General features: G+C 39.3%; 2 protein-coding genes across 2 annotated transcripts; both read right to left on the bottom strand.

Moving 5' to 3' along the window:
- Positions 1–3,331: 3,331 nt before the first annotated feature.
- LOC141685252 (uncharacterized) lies at positions 3,332–4,914 on the bottom strand. The gene is made up of 3 exons (XM_074490365.1): positions 4,235–4,914; positions 4,022–4,136; positions 3,332–3,949 (listed from the first exon to the last, which is right to left on the bottom strand). Exons 1-3 carry the CDS (start codon positions 4,912–4,914, stop codon positions 3,332–3,334), a joined length of 1,413 nt encoding a protein of 470 aa, XP_074346466.1.
- A 1,273-nt stretch (positions 4,915–6,187) lies between these two features.
- Positions 6,188–6,970, bottom strand: LOC141685251 (uncharacterized). Its single transcript, XM_074490364.1, has one exon. It carries the CDS (start codon positions 6,968–6,970, stop codon positions 6,188–6,190), a length of 783 nt encoding a protein of 260 aa, XP_074346465.1.
- Between the last annotated feature and the right edge of the window lie 8,934 nt (positions 6,971–15,904).

The raw sequence follows: 15,904 nt of genomic DNA, 5'->3' as shown, positions 1-15,904 counted from the left end.
TAGTTTTAGGAGATGATCTCTTTGCTTAATTTGCCAACCTCTTTCAATGAGGTTGTTGTCCTTTATTTATACCAAGTCCCAAATGGGCTTTATCTTACAAATTGGGCCCTCTTGGGCTTTACATAATGTTTCATAATTATTCTAACTATGATTCCTTTGGGTCGTCTTGTCCTGGTCCAACATTTGTCCCCCTCCTGGTTCAAGCAACTATCTTTAGATTTGCGCTTTTATTTCGGGACTTGAGAATTAGTGAAATGAGGAAAACGCGATAAAAAGAAAATAAAACAAAATAAAATGGTGGGATGATTAATGTTAGTGAAATAAAAATAAAAATAAAAAGACAAGGGTATTGAGATAGGAGCGCCTGTGTTGTGCATATTGTTATATTTGAACTTTATTTCTTTTCTTCTTCTTCTTCTTTCTTTTTTTTTGAAACGTATAAATATTTTGGTTTTTATTTTCTGGGGACTACTGCTTGGACATTGGAGCCTTGGCTGTTCGACTTCCATTTCAGTTAACAAAAAGGGGAGGCGGCTGGCCAGATCACCTCTTATTTCATCTTAAACTCTCGACCTCTGCCGTAACCGTCTGTAAGTCATCTTCCACCCTCTATATTATCTTTTGCTACTTTCTCTTTTGCATCTTGCCTCTCTTGATTTAGTTTATTCAATTACAATCACTTAATGGATCAGTCTAGTTCGTCATCTATCCGTACTGTTTCTGATCGAGACCCCGGTAAGCGACCTCTCGAGGAGGGTGATCACGAGTCCTTTCTAAATTTGAATAATCTAGAGATTCCAGATTTAGAACAGTGTGGGTCCTTCGATTTCATGAACGAGGACGAGTTCTTGGGGAATGTCCCTATTGGGTCTCTTCCCTCGCCTCCCCCGAGTCCCGGGACCTTAGAGAAGAGACGACAGGTTGTTGATGATAGTCTTCGATTAGGTAGGCAGGAGTTCGAGGAAAGGACGAGTTTAAACTACCCGAGTCATTATATTACCAAGGACCCTCCAATTGACAAGATAAAGTCGTATGTTGATTTGGCGAATGGGTATCGATATCGAGTGCCGACAGCGGATGAACGAGTGTGGATAATGCCGGAATTTGGGATGCATGGGATAACGATGATATTTTTCCACTTCAGACTTTGGTTGCCTATGCATCCTTTTTTCCTGGCGATGTTCGAGGGTATTGGATGTGGGGTTAGTCAGTTGACGCCCAACTCCATTGCTCAACTTAGTGGATTCGTCGCTCTTTGCTGTGATAGGAATAGAACTCCTTCTTTTAAACTCTTCTTTTCGATATATGCAGTTAGGTATCACGATGGACAAGTTTATTTTGATTGTCCTTATAAGAGGGTTCAAATTGTCAGTGTTCGATCTTCCAATTCTGGATATCATGCTAGGTGGTTGTATTTTGGGGGGCCTGATTTAGAGTTTGTGAAACCGTGTGGTAAAGTGAGCCAGCTTACCATCGATTACTTAAATAACCTAGAGAAGTATGACGCGAGGTATCTGAATGAGTTTCATGGATTGAGGTCGATGTACACACATCTTCAGCTAAACGAGCCCGATTTTTTAGAAATGCATGATTGTAAGAGGGGATTTTCAATAGATTAATTACTTTTTCATATGTATTTTACATTTACTGTCTGTCTCCCCCCTTTCTTCCTTTTTTTTTATTATGTGCTGACTCTTTCCTTCCTTTTTGTTTTGTTTTAGTGGCTGGGGCTTCTTTGTAAAAGATTTTGGATAACGGAGTGAGAAAGGAGATGGATAAGGCCATGATGTTGCTCATTCAGCGTTCGTCGAGGAAGAATACTGATGGAGCATGTGCTGGTACCTCTAGGGTCGCGGCTTCTGGTGCTGGGCACTCTGTGTCCATTGAGTTATTAGATGAGCAGGGAAACAAAGTTGTGGAGATTCCTGAGGAGGTTGCGATTGATGTCGATGCGGGGGATTTAAATCCTCGGAAGAGAGGGCGTCATGAGGTAGATGGTGGTAACTTAGGATGAGGAGATTTTGTCGAGCTAGCCGCGGGAGGCAGTGGGGTGAATAAGACCCTTACTTTGGTCAACAGTAGGGTTTTTGCGTCTAACCCTGGTGAGCCTCGATCTAAGAAGGAACCAATGAGGGTCGAGATTCAACCCCACGAACGCTGGACCGGAGGGACAACAGTGCCGCTAAAGGCTTTTAATCTGTTTCATCTTCCCCAAGACTCGATTGCCTTCGATGGCCGGCGTCGGGATGACCTTGCCGACAGGTGTAAGAGTCGAGCCGGGAGGGTATGTGAATTTTATTTTCGTGTATCTATATATTTATGTATCTTTTCTTTTCTTCTCTATTATTATTATATTTTTTTTTTACTTTGATTTGTGGTTTGTGACAGTTCCTCGCAGATTTTATGCATATTGTGGAAGAATTTTGCACTGATGGTAATGATGCGGCTTGTAAGAGATTGGAGGTGGAGATGAGTTCTCTCAGGGTTGAGAGGAAAAAACTTATGGCAAGTTATTCAAGATTGGAAAAAAGATCGTCGGATTTGAAGACGGATAATACCGCGTTGTCGAAAAAAGTGGGTGAGATTGAAGTTGAGAAGTAGTCGCTGAATGCCACAGTCTCGGAGCTCGAGAGGAGGCTTTCTGAGGTAGAGAAGGAGCGAGATGAGTTGAAGGGAAAGTGCGAGGGTTTGGAGCGTCATGTTGAGGGGATGGATTCTTCTTACCGTTTAATCATTGAGGAGAATTCCAGCTTAAAGGCGTAAGTGGAGAAAGGCATCGAGGATATCACGAATGCTCTTGGAGACGACTATGGGCATTGTTTTGCCCGGATGTAGGGAGCGGGGTACGATACCATGACCCATTCCTTCGAAGACTATATTGTCGACCTCGCTGCCTCACAGCGTGATGATCCAACTAAGAAGTCTTGAAGGTGGGGAATGCCCCGTGAAATGATGTATGGATTTGGATTTTAAGTCTCTGTTGTTTTAAGATAATGCTCCGTAATTGATGCTACGCTATTCGCCGTATTCTGAATGAGGCCTTTTTGGCCTTAGATATTTTTATGATGTTTAATTATATGCTTAATTAGATATTCTTTATGGGAACTTTTAATTGTAAGGTATTCGGACCGCTTGTATTTCATTTGGCTATATTTCCTTTAGTTAGTTTTTTTAACAGGGAACGAACTGTGATATTTTCGCCAAATAACTTATAGCTTTCATAACTTAAATTCCCTCGATGGGGATCTCAAAATGGCCCTCATTGCATCGAGGGTTGGTTTTTGGTAGGGCCTTGCGCCCTCGAACTTTTAATCATTACATAGAGAATTAATTATTGGTAGAATTTCTTGAGGTGGATTCCATTCCAGGTATTCTTAATTGGTTGACCATTGAGATACGAGAGCTCATAGGTTCCTGCGCTGACGACCTTCGATACCTTGTATGGGCCTTCCCATGTTGGTTTAAATTTTCCTGTGATTGTTGGCTGTGATGCGGCGGAGTCTCGAAGGACAAGGTCTCCCACTTCAAACCGCCTATTTTTAACTTTCTTGTTGAAGTACCTTGCCATCTTCTCCTGTTGAGCGATCATGCGAAGTCTAGATTCCTCTCTTGTTTCTTCAAGTAAGTCATTGTGAAAACGTAATCCTTCAGCTGCGAGAGACGGATCAAAGACCTCGATCCTAGGGGAAATCAGACTGACATCGACGGGAAAAACGGCATCAACCCTGTACGCGAGGCGGAAAAGAGTTTCTCCTGTTGCACTTCGAGGAGTTGTTCTGTAGGACCACGACAAATTAAGGAGCTCATCAACCCAACATCGAGGAATTTCTTCAATCCTTTTCTTTAATCCTTGCAAGATGGTTATGTTTGTTACTTCTGCAAGGCCATTGGCTTGTGGGTATGCAACTGATGCTTTGATATGTTGGATTTTCAAGTCACTTAAAACTTTCTGCAATTGTGCGCCAACGAATTACGTCCCGTTATCTGAAACTAAAATCCTTGGAACTCCAAATCGAAATACCACATATTCCATAAAAAATTCAATCATCTCTTTTTCTCTGATCTTTGAGAGAGGTTTTGCCTCGACCCATTTCGTCGCGTAGTCGACTGCAACCACGATGTATAGACACTGACCTCTAGACTTGGGAAAAGGTTCCACGATATCGACTCCACATTGATAGAAAGGGCAAGGAGCGAGAATCGAGTTGAGCTCCGTTATGGGTCGATGACTCACGTTCCCATGTCGCTGGCATGCCTGACATTTACGCACGTAACCCTCACAATCTTTTCGGAGTGTGGGCCAATACATCCCTGTCTCATGATTTTAAGAGCTAGGTTCTTTCCCCCGAGATGTTCGCCACATATCCCCGTGTAAACCTCGAGAATTGCTTGATCGGCCTCTTCTGGGCTTAAACATCGGAGAAGTGGTTCAGTTAAAGCACGTCGATATAACACTGAACCGATCATGCAATAATTTCTTGCTTTAAACATGATAGCGCGGGCTTCACTATTTTTCGTGGGAAGTTTGTTTTCTAGGATATACTCAAGGATAGGGCTTCGCCAGTCAGGATTGCTTTGAATATTGTGGACCATCACCATGTCGATAGCGGGGGATTTCAGGCTGTCAACATATACTTGGTCGAGGTTCAATTTCAGATTGGATGAGGCTAGCTTGGCAAGGGAATCCGCCCATTGATTTTCTGTTCTATCCATATTTGACAGTTTCCAGGAGGAGAACTTTTTGAGCAGCTCTTGTGTCATTGCAAGGTATTTGGCCATGCTTTCATTGTGGGTCTTAAACTCTCCGCTTATTTGCTTAGCCACCAGCTGGGAATCGCCAAATATGTCGATGATATCTACCTCGAGGTCCGTTGCTAATTTTAATCCCGCAATTAATGCCTCGTATTCGGCCATGTTATTTGTTGCTTGAAATTAGAACTTAAGGGTCTGTTGGACTTTAAATCCTTTCGGGCTGATAAGAATTATCCCTGCGCCGCCAGAACTTGAGGTCGATGATCTGTCAACAAACAATAGCCACGGCCTTGGCTGGATTTCCTCGAGGTCTGACCCTTTGGTCTTGAATTGGCATTCTGCCACAAAATCTGAGAGGACCTGAGCCCTTATAGCTATTCGTGGTTTATATTCGATGTAGAATTGACTTAATTCGATGGTCCATGCGGCGAGTCTTCCTGTCATATCAGGTTTGTGCAAGATTCTTTTGAGTGGAGCATTTGTCAACACATGTATTTCCCTTGCTTGGAAATAATGTCGAAGCTTTCTGCTTGCAATGACCAAGGAATACACGAGCTTTTTGACCTGAGGGTATCGAGTTTCAGCGTCCCGCAGTGAGTGACTAATGTAGTACACGGGGACTTCTCTTCCTTCATCGAGTTGAACCAGGATGGCTGCAACTGTTTCATCGGATGCCGACAGATAAATGCGAAGAGCTTCGCCTGGGATTGTCCTAGTGAGAATGGGAGGGTTTGTTAAAAATGTTTTAAGTTCTGAGAAGCTGGATTTGAACTCATCATTCCATTCATATGGTGTTGACACTGAAGCCTTTTTTATGGTGGCGAAGAAAGGAAGACATCTTTTGGACGATTGGGGGATAAATCTTCGAAGTGCTGCTATGCACCCTGTTAACTTTTGCAAGTCTTTGATGGATTTTGGATCCTCCATTTTTAGGATGGCTTTTGTCTGTGCGGGGTCGGCCTCGATGCCTCGCTGTGTGATCAGAAATCCCAGGAACTTGCCGGACGTAAGCCCGAATGAGCATTTGTTAGGGTTGAGACGCAAGTTATGTTTCCGGGCTTTTTCAAAAGTTTCACAAAGGTCAAGTGAGTGGTTAGCAGCGAGTTTGGACTTGGCTATCATGTCGTCGACATAGATTAACATGTTTTTTCCTATTTGCGAGCCAAAGCTTGTGTCCATCATCTGCTGGAAGGTTGCGCCAACATTAATCATTCCAAAAGGCATGACTCGATACCCGAAGACTCCTCTATGAGTAATGAATGCCATTTTTTCCCAATCGAGAATCCATTTTTATCTGGTTGTACCCTGAAAACGCGTCCATAAAGGAGAGGAGTTCATTTCCTGCTGTAGAATCGATCAACTGATCGATGTTTGGAAGTGGGTAAAAGTCTTTGGGGCATGCTTTATTAACGTCCGAATAATCGACACACATTCGTCATTTTCCATTGTGTTTCTTGACTAAAACGACATTAGAGATCCATGTGGGGAACTGAACGGGCTCGATGAATTTAGCTTCGAGGAGTCGGTCAATTTCTTGCTCGATAGCTGACCTTTTTTCATCGGAGAATATTCGACGCTTCTGTCGTATTGGAATAACGTTTTTGTTGATGTGGAGAGAGTGGCGTGCGACAACCTCGGGGATTCCTGGCATATCCTTCGGGTCCCAGGCGAAAATATCAGCGAATTCTCTAACAAGGGCAATGATATCTCGTTTCAAATGTTCAGGGAGTCCTTTTCCCACCTTGGTTGTCTTTGATGGGTTGCCAACGACCACTTTGATATCTTCTGTTTCTTCTGCAGGGAAACATGAATTCTGGTTTGTAGATTCAATTGAGTTACGGGGGTCAATCTCGAGTACCTGGTTGACTTCTAGATCTTCTTCCCCTTTTTTTCTTGGGGAAACTGTTGTCAGGTAACATTGTCTCGCGGTTGTTTGATCTCCAATCATTTCTCCGACCCCGAAGTCCGTGGGAAATTTCATCTTCAAATGGGAGATTGAAGTTATTGCCTTTAGGGCTGTGATAGTAGTGCGACCCAAAATGGCATTAAAGCTGGAAGAAGCACTGATCACATGAAACTTAACGACTTTCCAAACCTGACAAGGTGGTGAGCCAAAGAGAACTGGCATATCAATGGTTCCTACCACATGGACCTCATTTCCAGTAAATCCGTACAACGGCGTTCGAGAGTTCTCGAGCCGTCGATCCCCGATGTCCATTCATGAAAAGGTATGGTGGTAAAGGACATCGACAGAACTTCCGTTGTCAACGAGCATCTTTTTCACAGTATTATTTCCTACTCAGGTTGTGATGACAAGAGCATCTTGATGACCCTCGATGAGACCCGGATGATAATCATCATCGGAGAAGGAAATGACTGGGGTCAGGTTCGCGCGAGGGCGTTTAACTGTCGGAGGATTGACATTGAAGACTTCTCGAGCGTATGCTTTCCTGGAGTTGTGAGAGAATCCTCCAGAAGCTGCTCCCCCGAATATGACGTCGATGACCCGATCGTCTTGATCTCGATGATGATGTCTAGGATTATCCTCTTGTTGTACATAATGTACCAACTATCCTCAACAAATCTTTCCTTCTATGAGGTTGCTAAGTTGAAAGCATTATTCTGTGGTGTGACCGGTATCTTCATGATACTCACAATATCTGGAACTGGGGGGTCTCCCGGCTTTCATGGGCCTCGGTGGTCTGTAGTCCGGTTCTGTTTTTAGAACTGCCAGAATTGTTCGTTTTCTCTGTGTTCAATTTAGTGATTTCTTTTTCTGGTCGAGTGTGGGGTTACCAGTCCCTTTCCCTTCTATCCCTCGAAAATCGATCATCCATACACGGTGGAGGTGATCGACGACGCTCACGGCGTCTTTCTCGCGCGGGGGATCGTGGGCTATAACTACGACGACGTTCGTGCCTTGAAGAGCATCGTGGTGACTGAATGCAACTTACTGCTTCTTGTAGCATCATACGATGTTCAATAATTTGGAATGCTGCTTGGAGAGTTTTTGGCCTTTTTTCAAAAATTTCTTCTAGGAGTAATCCATGTCGTGACTTATCGATGTCTTCCGTTAAGAAGTTGATGGCCATTTGTTCAATTAAATCTGGAATCTCGGCGATCTCTTCCCTAAATTGGGTTAAAAAGCTGCGAAGGCTCTCACCTGAGCACTGATGCATTGTCATTAAAGATGTTGTGACCTTAATGCCTTTATAATTACTGGAGAACCGGGCTTGGAATTTGCTTTTTAAGGTTGCCCATGAATCAATGGATCAAGGTGGCAAATTGCTATACCATCGGAGTGCTGTGCCTTGAAGGAATGTAGAGAAAAACTGACAACGGGCAATTTCAGAGTGGCCAAAGAAAGCCATTCGTCCGTCGAATGAGTTGAGAAATTCCAACGGGTCTGAGAGTGGCCAAAGAAAGCCATTCTTGGTTTTGAACTCTTAGCTTTTCTTTCTTTTCTAAATGCAGTCGCATGTCGCATGAAAGAACTTTTTTTCCTCTGGAGGTTTGTATTCTAAAACGCTGATCTGACACGGATTTTCTCTTTTTGTCTCTTTGACGTGTATTTTTCCAGCTCTCCGGTTGATCCTCAAGAAGGCTTTCAGGTGGAGGAAACAAACATTTTGGATTTAATGCCGACTGCTTCGGAAACTCACAGCCATCGAAGGCCGAGGCATCGGCGGCAGGTTCTGCCGTCAATTCTTTCACTTGTGTTGGTCCGGCTGTTCCCGGATCAATCTCTTCTACAATTATTTTCTGGCTGGATTGTTAAAGCAAAGCTCCTTCTAGCGCCAAATGATGTGCCAACAATATTATTATTATTAAACTATAGTTTTAGGAGATGATCTCTTTGCTTAATTTGCCAACCTCTTTCAATGAGGTTGTTGTCATACCAAGTCCCAAATGGGCTTTATCTTACAAATTGGGCCTTCTTGGGCTTTACATAATGTTTCATAATTATTCTAACTATGATTCCTTTGGGCCGTCTTGTCCTGGTCCAACACTGTGTTTCCTGAACATGATTAATTTCAACATTTTGATATACATCATGATCTTGTTCCAACTCTAGTTCAATGTTATCATTTGGTTCTCGATCTTCACCGAGATGTATTGTCCTCCCACTGATTTTCTTAAAAAGTAGTGCTCCCTCAAGAAATACAGCATCCGAGCAACAAACACTTTGTTCTAGGAAGGATTATAAAAACTATACCCTAGTCTCACTTGGGTATCCCACAAAATAACATCTATCTAATTTTGGTTCAAGCTTGTCAGAGGCTAAACATTTTACAAACGTTTCACGTCCTCAAATATTTATAAATGATATGGTATGATGTTTATCAGTCCATATCTCATATGTAGTCTTTTGAACCGCTTTTGTCGGAACTCCGTTAAATGTGTATACAGCCGTTTCTAGAGCATAACCCCAGAAACATATTGGAAGATCCGCTTGACTCGTCATCGATCGCACCATTTCCAACAAGGTATGATTTCTCCTCTCAGAATCTCTAATCTATTGAGGTGTTCCAGAAGGATTAAGTTGTGATACAATTCAGACTTATATTCTTTGAACATTTCAAAAGAATCGGATTTGTTCTTGATAAGATATACATATCCATATCTATTAAAGTCATTAGTAAAATAAGCCTTAGTCATTTTGCCAATGAGATAAGGTTCGTATCTTTTGTATGATTCCAAATCAAACTTATCCAAGTATCCATCTATATGTAATCCAGATACACATTTCTCATTAATATGGCTTAAATGACAATGCTAGAGCTACTGTTTGATTTGAGTCATCTTAGAACATATAAATTGTTAACTAATTATGCAACATTACAAGTCTTATAATTGAAATAGAATAAACAACTGTTGTTTGTTACGACCAGTATTTCTAAACCTTATCTATATATAATTGTGTGTTTATAATTGAGATTTAAATTATGTTGAATTATAAATGTGGATGATCTATATGTTGAGTGCCTATAAATTAAGTGTTTAATATATTAGTTTATATAAAAAAATTTGAAAGGAAAATCTTATTATTTAGTATTTTTAAATGATAATCAAAAGTATTTCATTCTATATGAATAATCGATTTTTAAAATCTTTTAACAACAAATTTTCAAATTTTAAATCATTAAATTTCTAAAATTATAGGCTATTTTATAATATTTATTTTGTGATTTATGGAAGTGCATTTATTTTTTATAGCAATTGTTTTATATAAATTAGTTGATTTTTAATTTGCAATTTACTTACTTGCCCATGCATGCATTTTGCTCCCAAACACAAGTTAAGGGAAAACTTGGAAATTCCAACCCCACTAACTACTACTTTACTAGCCAAATTACTATTTTATCCTTGCATGCAAAATGACACAAGCTTGCTTGAGGGTTACTCTTGTCAATTCTCATTTCCACTCACTTTCTAGTGAAATCAAAACCATAAAAATCAAGTACAAGTTGTCATAATCACACTCACTTCACTCCACTCCACCCCCCTTTTTCTTCATTTTTCATTGAAACATCCATCTTCCATCTAAGTAATCTTACTTCTCATATCTTATTCTTTAATAATCCAAAGAGTTTAGGTAGAAAAATCTATGTTTTGATCTTGCATGGTAGTGTTTTGTTAAACTCAAAGTGAACACCCTTGATTCTTGTGAATCTAAGGCTTTCACCATGAGATAATTTATCATACGGTTAAGAATGGATAGACATGAGTGTGTCACACTCATGCAAATGTTATTTTCACCCTAATCCATTCGTCCATGACTTGTTAGGAGCCGAGTGGATGGTGTTCTTGTTGCCTTGTTGATTTTTTGTGTTTATGTGATAATAGCTTGGTTTTGGAAATAAAAACTTGATAAAACTCTTTGAATTCTAAGTGATGACATTAGTTATGGTTAATACTAGGCTTTCATGTTAATTCTATGATGAAATTTATATGGAAAGCATATTGTTTTTGGCTTGTAAGTTCGAAAGCATGCATGCATAGGTTCAACCCATGATTTTCGAAAGTTCTTGATTACTTGGATTAATTTTTGTTAATAATCTCTAATTTTAGTTAAGTTAGGATATTAATTTTGAGATGTGCCCATTGTTATGTGTTCTTGATTCGTATATATATGGAGGATTTAAGTTGTTATTTTCGAAATTGAGATGACTTGTAATTAGTATATTATTTTGACTCTTGTATTGCTATATTGCACTCCAGGTAAGGATGATCTCCACTAAGCCAATATTGTGCGTGGGAGTGTTAGTTAAGTAGGTTTCCTTGGTTGAGGTTTGGGTTGGGTTTTTATTGATGTTTGGTTTGGTTTGTCAAGTAGGAAACATGGTGGAAAGGGGTACATTAGATTCTGCAGAATTTCAGTTTGGTCCCATGAGGTTTAGAGTGAGATTTGACCTTGTCATTGTAATGCACTTTGAGGCCCAAGTCACCCGAAACTAGTACTAGGGGCATACTTCATAATTTAGGTGATTGTTAAAGGTTTGTAGGTTGTTTGGTTAGGTGCACGAGTGAAAATACTAAAGTTGTCCAGCAGGGGACAGTTTTACGGCAACCTAGAAATGGGGAGTTTTGACCATGTCATGGGTAGGACCTCACTAGGCCTTTGTTGGCCCTAGTTAGAGGGAGTGTCTTAGGTGTTTTTCCAGCCATAGTTCATAGGAATTGAGTTAGGATCATGTGTCACAAGTTAGTTCAAATCAGGACACTTTTCTGTCCAGAATATAGGGGAATATTGGACATTCACTTAACATTTAGTTTTAGAGCACTTATGAGTGAGGCCTAGGTCAGGGTCAATAGGAACTTGATGGTTTAGAAAAGGCACTTTGAGTTTCGAGGTCAATATTAGGAGTTTTGACTAGTTTAGCATAACTAAGCGACTTGAGTAAGTGGAGTGAGATCATCCAAGCTTAGTAATGCAATATAGTGTGTTGATGTATTATTATATATTTAAATGTGTTATGTGAGCATATGTGGCTATGTGATTTAGTATGCTTATAAGATAATTGTAAGCATGTATGTGTATATAGGCCTAAGTGCCAATGTGCTTACTTCCGGTTTATAAATAGGTTGAGTTGGTGAGAATATATTATAATGATATTATTATTATTTTATGCAGGCTCTCCAGATGAGGGTAAACTTGCCATTAAAGTCGAGTAGAGCTCCCAGTTGCTCCCACCTGCCAGTCAGGTCAAGCCTTTCTCAAGGCAAGTGTTTCAACCTATCTTTTTATGTTTACACTGCAAGTGTGTGTTAACCTAACTTTTATATATGATGCGAGTATTTTAATTCACCTTGATATACATGTATACATGACCTAAATGGTTTCAAATCTATCTTTCGTATTGCATGCAAATGCCATGAACCCTCAAGTATCTATTGCAAGTAGTTTAACTTTACTTGGAGATTGTTATGCAAGTAATTCAAAAGTCATACCATGCTAGTATACCAAAATAATTGTGGTGCTTAACCATGTATAAGTGGTATTCAGTAACCTTATCTTGACACCTAAAAGTCAGTTATTCCTTAAGGTTGTTCATGATTGCTTGATAACACTATTCTTACCCCTAAACCATGATACTCTTTATACTTTGAACTGATGCTTACCTTCTTTATATTTTAAATTCCCTATGTCTTATCTGGAACCACTACATTGAATCTAGTTTGACTTAGTTCCTTTATACTATCCAATAACTCTGTTAAACCACAATACCAAATCCCCTGTGAATAGAAACTTTGCAATTCCATTCAACATATTATCAGTCTAATTGATCATGGCCTTAAAGTTTATTGAACCTATTCCATGTGCTTCGAAGTTGATCTAGAACCCTTGATAAAGACGTTCATTGTTTAAGAAATTAACCGTCTCTTGGCATCAGTTTTTAAAATAAAAAGTTAAAAGTGGATTTTCAGTCCCAAAGGGGGACAAATGTTTTCTTTAGATAGTGGATCTGGACTGAGACGCAAGTCTTTTCCGCTTTTAAATTATAGGCTTAAAGGTTGCCTAGGGATCCCATTAATGTTCTAGAACCCAGCGAGGTTCGGGATTACTTCGCGACTGATCACTGGCTGTAATCCATAGCGTCATAAAATGGTTTTGATAAATAAATGGTTTCTAATTGTTTTGTTACAAATAAAAGATGCCATCACCCTGAAAGTTTATCTCTTGTAAATAAATGGTTGAATCTTTCATTTCCATTGTTATTTTATTTTGTTTATGTATATTATAGCACTTGTTGAGCATTTGGCTCACTACTTGCTTTCACCCTGACTTTTCAGCTAGCAGATATGGTTAGATTCAAGCAGACCACGCGTAAAAATTGTAATGCTGATTCGTAGGTTCGAGCTCATGTATATTAGTGATCGTTTTGTGTGAGGACTCGATATTGAAATCAGGTTGTAATAGTTAATAGTATTGGGCTGTTCCAAACCCTAAACTGTAAGATCTTGATTTGGTAGCTTGGATAGGCAAATGTTGGGTCAATGACACAGTTGTCATAGCTACACTAGAATATAAAGAAGTGTGTGAGACTGGAAGAGTAGAGACAGATGAACTTACCTCACTTATCCGAGGTGCCTCCATAACAGGAAAATAGAAGAGTGGCACCTCTTTGTGATGGTTTTCCCTGTTCAAATCTGCAATGATTCTTTTTTCTTGAACCCAACAATCTAATTTGTTGGTTGGGTTCTCAAGCACAATATCCTCAGAGAGGTGGTTAACAAGCATCATTAAAAATCTAGCATAGTAAACATTTTTACCCCTCTTATTTAACTTCCCTAACTTAAACCCCAACTCAAATATGACAAGATCACTAAAGTTGAAAATTTTATCAGTAACTAGCATGTAAAGCATGTTAAGCATATAGATATTGATAGAATCAAAATTACCGATTATACCAGAGAATACCTTAGTAACTACATCACATAAATAACTCCATTCCTTCCTAAAAACCAACCTCCTAATTTCACTTAACTTAGAAGTAGAGAGTGCATAGCCCATGGAGTTAAGCATATTAACAATGTCAGTGTCTATATGTGGTGAAGTTACAGTATTATCAGGAATTTTGAAACATGCTTTAACAATGTCACTATTAACACAGAATTCCTTACCTTTAATAGTGAAAATAATAGTCTTATCAGCTGAGTTGTATGTTGCAGTCGTCCACATCTCTTCAACAATTGGTGTCATAGATAAATCCAGTTTGAGACATTATCTTGACGACTGGTGTCATTGCTAGAGAGTAAAAACTTGCGGAGAGAGAGTAAGTGCTTTTGAGAAAGAGAGAAGTTAGAGCAGATGATTTGAGATAGATAAAAGAAAAGCAGTGAAAATGAATTGTGCTTTTATACTCTCTCAAAAATAACTGTAAAAAATAATAAAGTAAAATAAAACAACCAATAAGAATGGCCCAAAATAGCCATTTTAAAATAAACTGTAAAAATTCCATCAATTATCTGCTTTTCACTTGGAACAAAATGTAGTTCCACAGTACCATTCATTACATGTTCCCTTATGAAGTGGTACTTGATGTCTATGTGCTTTGTTCTTGAATGCTGTACTGGATTTTCAGTGAGGGCAATAGCACTTGTGTTATCACAGAAAATGGGAATTCTTTTCACTTGCAGACCATAGTTTAGCAATTGGTTTCTCATCCACAAAATCTGTGCACAAAAACTGCCAACGACAATATACTCAGCTTCAGCTGTAGAAGTAGAAACTGAATTTTGCTTTTTACTGAACCAGGACACAAGCTTGTTTCCTAGAAATTGACAGGTTCCTGTTGTACTTTTTCTATCAATTCTACAACCTGCATAATCTGCATCTGAATAACCAGTTATATCAAAACCAGAATCTCTAGGGTACCAAATGCCAAGTTTTGGTGTTCTCTTGAGATATCTGAAAATTCTCTTTATAGCTACTAAGTGAGATTCTCTAGGATCAGCCTGAAATCTAGCACAAAGACATGTAACAAACATTATATCTGGCCTACTAGTTGTTAAGTACAGAAGTGAGCCGACCATGCTCCCATAACTTGAAATATCCACTGACTTTTCAGTAGTGTTTAATTCAAGCTTAGTTGCAGTGGCCATGGGAGTTTTTGCAGATGTGCAATCCATTATATCAAACTTCTTTAAAAGATCATAAATGTATTTAGTTTGACTAATAAATATTCCATCACTAACTTGCTTAACTTGCAAATCAATAAAGTAAGTTAGTTTTCCCATCATGCTCATTTCATACTTACTTTGCATCAATTTGGAAAACTTTTTACAAAGTTTTTCATCTGTAGAGCCAAAAATAATGTCATCTACATAAATTTGAACAAGTATACTAGAGCCATTAACATTTCTAAAGAATAAAGTTTTGTCTACAATACCTCTAGTGAAGTGATTCTCTAAAAGAAACTTTGACAAAGTGTCATACCAGGCTCTAGGTGCTTGCTTCAGTCCATAAAGTGATTTTAACAGATAGTAAACATATTCTGGAAAATTTGGGTCTTCAAAACCAGGAGGCTGACTGACATAGACTTCCTCCTCCAAATCTCCATTCAGAAATGCACTTTTGACATCCATTTGATAGACCTTGAAATTGGCATGGGCTGCATAGGCTTAGAAGATTCTGATGGCTTCAAGTCTTGCAACAGGAGAAAAAGTTTCATCAAAATCTATTCCTTCTTGTTGACAATAGCCCTTAGCAACCAGTCTAGCTTTGTTCCTGACTACTATGCCATTTTCATCCATCTTGTTTCTGAATACCCATTTGGTGTCTATTGGATTCTTTCCTTTAGGCTTGGGTACAACTTCTATACCTTATTCCTTTCAAATTGGTTTAGCTCCTCCTGCATCGTTAAAATCCAATCAGGATCCAACAAAGTTTCTTCTACCTTCTTTGGTTCTTCCTTAGAGAGGAAGCTGCTATATAGACATTCTTCGTGAATTGCTCTCCTTGTTTGAATTCTAGAAGATACATCACCAATGATGAGCTCAAAGGGGTGATCCTTTGTCCATTTCCTTTGTTGAGGTAGATTAGCTCTAGATGAAGAGGCCACATTGTTGTCTTGATGTGTGATTGAGTTTTGATTGATAGAAACCCCCCTGAGTTTATGGATCTTTGATTTGAGAAAGGGGAACTTTC

Source organism: Apium graveolens, chromosome 9 (assembly GCF_009905375.1).
Source record: "Apium graveolens cultivar Ventura chromosome 9, ASM990537v1, whole genome shotgun sequence".
NCBI lineage: Eukaryota > Viridiplantae > Streptophyta > Magnoliopsida > Apiales > Apiaceae > Apium > Apium graveolens.
Note: the sequence above shows the minus strand (reverse complement) of the source record. Positions and strands in the feature narration are given on the sequence as shown.

Bases quoted from the DNA above. Each gene is read 5' to 3' on its own strand.
- LOC141685251 (XM_074490364.1), bottom strand. From the start codon at position 6,970: ATGGACATCGGGGATCGACGGCTCGAGAACTCTCGAACGCCGTTGTAC.
- LOC141685252 (XM_074490365.1), bottom strand. From the start codon at position 4,914: ATGGCCGAATACGAGGCATTAATTGCGGGATTAAAATTAGCAACGGAC. The intron at 4,137-4,234 runs GTGAGTCATCGA...TCCCAAGTCTAG, and splicing joins CATGCCAGCGACATGGGAAC to AGGTCAGTGTCTATACATCG. The intron at 3,950-4,021 runs GTATTTCGATTT...GCACAATTGCAG, and splicing joins AATTTTTTATGGAATATGTG to AAAGTTTTAAGTGACTTGAA.